The 6000-nt window shown below is 47.2% G+C and overlaps 1 protein-coding gene across 1 annotated transcript; it reads left to right on the top strand.

Annotated features, from left to right (window-relative positions):
- Positions 1–3392: 3392 nt before the first annotated feature.
- On the top strand, positions 3393–4361 carry LDX57_011454 (uncharacterized protein; the record flags this gene model as incomplete). The annotated part of the gene is made up of 1 exon (XM_046093200.1): positions 3393–4361. The coding sequence occupies one exon, from the start codon at positions 3393–3395 to the stop codon at positions 4359–4361; it is 969 nt and encodes a 322-aa protein (XP_045949178.1).
- Positions 4362–6000: the final 1639 nt, after the last annotated feature.

The following is a 6000-nucleotide window of genomic DNA, read 5'->3' as shown; positions in this document are numbered from 1 at the left end:
GGCCACCTGGAATTTATATGTTAACAGGTGAATCTCGAAACGAGCTGACTCGGCATGAGCGGTACTGTGCGAAATACGAAATTACTGACCACCGACGATAATAAAGTCCCAAGACGGGTTAGCGGAGCCCATGATGGAGTTGATATAGTATATTAGGTTTGAATGCACGAGATCGCAGTCATGTATCTGTCGGAATTTGCACCAAGGATGATGATAAGATGAAAAAATTGACAGCAACGCAGGCAGGGGTTAAGTGGTGGGAGACGGAGGAATAGAAATCCAAAGCGCGGCTCATTGAGTGGAGTTGCTAATGTCTGATCGGCGGTGATTCCACAGATAGTCGAACTACTATGGTGCTACTCCGTACTATGGAGGTAGCCGTCCTTTCGGTGAGCGAAGTGTCGGTGAACAAACAAATTGAAGGACATTGAATCATTTAGAGACCGTGGCTTGGGACATGTCAAATCCCGTTCTATTAATACTACTATTCGTATCCTGTCGAGAACTGTGGTGTTTACTCCTTAGTGCTTACTTCGTACAGTTGGAGGGACCGGCAATAAAGCAAACCTTATCTATCCGGCTGCATTTTGCAGTTTGCACATCCGAGGCCCATGGAGATTCTCCGTCGATTCGCGGCTCCACTCGGGCTTGCGGCTGATGCCCCAAAGCGATCGTTTTTGTTCTCCCTGAGTCCGTAACGATCGATTAACAGGCCCCTGCTTCAGTTCGAACTGATTCAGTGTTTGAAAAATGCTTGCAGTGGCTCATAAACTAGTGGTTCTTCGAGCTTTGCCTCTAAACCAACAGATATCCTCCCCGGAGAGGCTATCTGGACCTATATTTCATTTTCAGTCGGTAAATGTTTGATGAATGGGGAACAATCGGCAGAATGTATACTGCTGTTTGATCCAGAATGAAAGAAGCGATGGTAGTTAATGCTTCTGAGCCTCCGGAAAGCGCACAAATTTGGATAGAATGAGATAGCCTGTAGGTGAAGAGACAGCCACTGGGTGGCAAGATCTGAGACATACTCCGTAAATCTGAAATCACAAATCCACTTCGTACTCTAGCTCTGCGATCCAATGACCATTTTTGTATTGCTGGCTGCTGCTCAATGGCCAATGCTCAGGTCGATGCTCAGTAATCACCACCGAGTAAACAGCGAAATAATTCCTGAATACCTCTTGCTCTTGCTCTTGTTCTGCTAAATTCAGATATCATGAGATAGCATTGCCCCGACTACGGTCACTTGGTTTGAAGGTGAGCGTACCACGGTGGTTTGAATCAAACCCTCGGCAGAACTCCGAATGAAATCCATACCTTACAGTGGGAGGCGAGGAACTATCTGCAAGATCCTTCTGGCGACAGATGAAAGTTCTCAGAAGTTGGCTGATCCTAGCCGGCTGGAATTGCATGATCGCAAAAAGGCAAATTGAATTTGGCCATCCTCATATGCCTACGTGTCGGAGACTGGGGGTACGACGTACGCACTCCGGATCATGCAAAGCAGCAAAATGCAAGGTTGGACCCACATGTTCGGCACATCTTTTCTCGTCTCGGAGCCCAGGAAGGGACTAGACTATCTGCCCCACAAAAAGGGGAGAAAAAGTCTCCTCGAGTCTCCAGTTCTCTGTTCAGTACACAGAGAGCACTTGCCCATGCCGCAGTACCTGAACAGTGCGCATTGTCTTTCTATAAGAATATCAAAGTGATTGTGTCGCACTGGCCGTTAGATATTCATACAGGATGAAATTGCCCTCGTAAGCAATCTTGAAGCGCAGGAGTCAATGCTCCGAAAAAGGAAGGTGGAGCAAAAGCTAGACTCCATGGCGCGGTGGAGGGTGAATGGAAGGTTTCTTGGATTGTTGGAGAGGTTTTGGGCGACACGCATTGGGTTTTCGAATTTTCTATGTTCGCTGATGGTTTGGACCACAATAAACCTCCCATCCTTCCATCCAGGTACAGGGGCCTTTGGGGACAGGGTCTGAAGTCTCGACCCTTGCATGGCATGATGAATGTGGGCCTGACCAACTAAGAGATATATTTATCCGTACTGTTTGGCCATTTGCCGATGGTCCCAAAGTCCAGGCAACCAAACGGGGCGTCGTCGTCCAGCCAAGGAACCAAGAAAAGAGGCTTTTTCGAGAATCTGGTCGACAACCGTGTTCCAATTTCTCAGTCACGTCAAGGAGGTGCGAGACGATTAGGTCGCTGTTGTGGGCGAAACCTAGAAGCCACGAACCTTCAACGACGGTTGGTTTGGAAAGGGGAGTAAATGCGTCGGCATCTAACACGCTTCAATTTGTACTCAATCATCGAAGGCGATGGACTCGGCAAATTTTGTAACTATAAGTGATAGTTACCGATTGTCCTCAGTGGGGACGAGAGGACGCGCATTCTGTCAACCGTCTCGAGCGAGTCTAGTGGATGATCATGCCTGACATTCAATGCCTCAACCATGTGAGAGGTTCAAAACCATTTCTCGCCCCTTGAAACTTTCCGATTTCACGCTATGAATAGGCTGAACGTCGGCTCCGACAGCGTCCTCCCTAAGGATTCACGAGTAGGAAAAGCGTCCGTTCGTTTCGGACGAGAGGAGAGCAGTCATGTGAGAGGACTTGGCAGCAGTTTTTGCCAAGCTAGCGCCCAAACAGGATTAGCGCGCTCACCCCAGAATTGCCCCCCGGACTCTTCTTAATCCTCATCCTTCGTTCCTTGTCCGCCCTTTAGAGTTCTTCTGCTCCCTAATCCTGCCCTCGCGGCTTTCCCACTCCGTTCGCGGTTTTCCTTCACGAATGGTTTCACGAATGATATATGAATGGCGTCGAAGCTTATGATACTCGCTCTTTTTGTTCAAATATACTTCTTATAACTCCAACGGTATCTTTCATTCTCGCAATCCAATACTTTGGTCTCAAGGGACCCCTGCCAGAAGTTCTTCCACCGATCCTCGCCCACTCCCACAAAAAGAAGCATCTTGTGATCGTTCAATCGAGGATACCCCAGGATTGATCATCGCAATCATCTTTCCGAACCGTACCGTCTTCGTCTCCTACGAACAAGTGCCACCTGGGGAGGATACAGGACTAGCCAATGTACCTTGAAATTGGGAGCGCAAACTGTCGCATTGATGAACCAATCCAAAATCGAGTCAATACGCCTAGAGCCTTACAATATACACATCAAAGAACAATGATCTATCATATGGCTGGCTTCCGCGGTTCCCCGGTTTAATGATCATGGCGTTCGCTGATCTTCCAATTGTTGTTCGAGGTACCGTCAGTCCACCTTTCACATTGCATTCATACCAGCGAAACGTCAATCTTGCCTTACCACACCACATCGATTCTCGAAACAATCTTGGATAGGGCTAGTACATACATTCCTTGGCCATGACAGATGCTCTTTCAACCCCTCCCGAGGGTCTCATCGGAGGCTACCAGGGCGGTAGCTCCGTGATCAAGATTTTGATTGTCGTCTTCAGCTCCATTGCTTTGTACAATGCTGTCGAGCTGGTTATTCTAATTTTTCTCACCTTCAACCGCTACAGTGGTCTCTATTTCTGGACCATGTTGATCTCCGATATCTTCGGAGTCATTCCGCACGCCATTGGCTACCTTCTCGAATTCTTCGCCATCGGGCCCATTTGGTTAGCAGTCACTCTTTCCACAATTGGATTTTACGCAATGGTTCCCGGCCAGTCAATCGTTCTCTACTCGCGACTTCACCTAGTTGTTCAAAACCAAAAGCTCCTACGTCGCATCCTCTACCTCATCATCTTCGACGCCATCATCTTGCTCATTCCCACCACCGTCCTCACATATTCCACCGTATATATCGGCACAGACCCGATCATCCGAGGATACAATGTCATGGAGCGCATGCAGCTGGCCTGGTTCTGTGCGCAGGAAATCCTGATATCTGGAATCTATATATGTGAGACGGTGAAATTGCTCCGGCTTCGACCGGAAAAAGACCCCCAACGTCATAAGACCATGTACGAGCTGATTACTATCAACGTAATCATCATACTCTTGGATGTGGCTCTTTTGTCTCTAGAATATACTGGCTTCTACACGTTACAGACGACGCTTAAGGCTGCGGTTTACAGTATCAAGTTGAAGCTGGAATTCGGTGTCCTCAGGAAACTCGTTTCACTGGTTCACTCGCATCCCACAGAATCCAGTTCTACAGAACATGAGGAGTTCCCGAACTTTGTGGATCCCGAGCAGATCACCGGTGATATTACTCATGCTACTCCAGTCACCGAAAGAAATCGCCCTGTCTACCCGTGGGCTGCGATCTCCATGGACAGTCTTGCATCAACAGACCCAAGGCAGCGAGAATCTCGACCGCCTTGATCCTCAAAGTTTGGTCTACGATATCAATAAGAAGATGTACATTCTACGAATGTCTGGCCTGGCAGATCAAAGAATTCATTGACCGAATTACTTGATCCCTGTCTGTGGTGCATTCATCACTCTGACGAAACGGTCCTGTGATCGCATAACTGAGAGACCATTCGTCCTCCAGCTGCTTGAATATCCCAACACTTTTCGAAACTTCCCAGCAACTTCATGGAGCTACCAACGGGATCTGCTAGGGTCGGGAGATCCCGACAGATGATGCGATATCGATATACACATTCAAGATCTACTGTACCCTGCACGCCGCAGGGTACAGCTGTGGCTCGTGATGCAGCATCCTAGCCCCGCTTATAGATTTTCAAGGGAAATTGCTTGGCAATGGCGATCGTCGGTTGTGATCTCTTCATTGCAAATGCCGGAAGAGTCCAATCCGGACGAAGAAGGTTACAACGCTTCAGATTCTCGTCGGATGGATGAACCCCTCCCTACGAAGGTTTGTATACCTTCCGACAGACCTATTGCGTTCTATACAATTCCATTGGAGAGATACGACTCTACACTGAGTCTACGCTACATTCCCGATTTTACAACGGCATGCACATTACGCGAGCTTACGCATATGATCCGCGTTATATACGAGATCAGGTTATCAATCGTTTGTATCATAACGTCAATCTTAATACACATAGAGCTGTTTCAATTCAACCAATACATACTATAAATGGTCTTTATGAGCCCTGAGTACACAATCAAGTTTTCGTCTAAAAGAGGTATCATAAACTGTAGCTGCATTCGAGGTAGATTTGGATTTTGGTTTCTTTCTTTCTTCTACCTTTACTTTTCTTTTCTTTTGATACACCATATACCTAGATCGACAATCTAGTAGCTGAATACGAATAACCAGTCAGTGATAGAAGAGGTAGTCAGAGAGCAGGAATCAAACTCATCATCTCACATCCACGAGGAGATCAGGAAGCCGCAAAGGAGCAGGAAATAAATAAGGGGAGATATGCTAGGTACTTTTCTACTCGGCCATCCGTAAAACAAATAAAAAGTTAAACAAGAGACTATTCATATGAAAACCCGCTTGACAGCGCCAGATGCTGTCTGGAAGGGCCGAGATCACAATGGAATCAATATCCGGATCAATAGCGGTTAGCGAGTCTAGAATCTGGGCCCTTCTTGGCGGTTGTTTGCTTGTGACTATTTGATTTATTTATTTTTCTTTAAGAAAAAGAGTTTTCTAGACTCCACCGATCTAAGCGTTGCTTCGTGTGAATATCGACGTTCGACAACTTGGCGCATCTGCAGAACTGCTGCTGCTCATACAACAGTAATTCTATTACGCAGTACGCCACAGCTATAATTACTCAGATATTACTCGTACCCCGTCAAGTGGGGGGTCATGGCAAGGATCACATTGATTCAGATTCGAATGGAGTAGCCCGATCCCGAATATCGAGATCACGGCCAGCGCTAGTGGGGACACCTTACGATTGTTGGGGTCGCTTACATGGCCTGTGTCTGACGGATTCTGATTTTGGTTCTTCATCATTCTTGATTCCAGGGGCGTCGTTTCCTCTTACGACGGTGGCGTTGGATGGGGTTTGGTCGTACCTTTTCGCGAATGCTC

The sequence above is a fragment of the Aspergillus melleus genome (genome assembly GCF_016097325.1).
Source record: "Aspergillus melleus strain CBS 546.65 chromosome Unknown contig7, whole genome shotgun sequence".
In the NCBI taxonomy this organism is placed as follows: domain Eukaryota; kingdom Fungi; phylum Ascomycota; class Eurotiomycetes; order Eurotiales; family Aspergillaceae; genus Aspergillus; species Aspergillus melleus.
The sequence above is the reverse complement of the archived record's forward strand: the minus strand, read 5'-3'. Positions and strand labels throughout refer to the sequence as shown.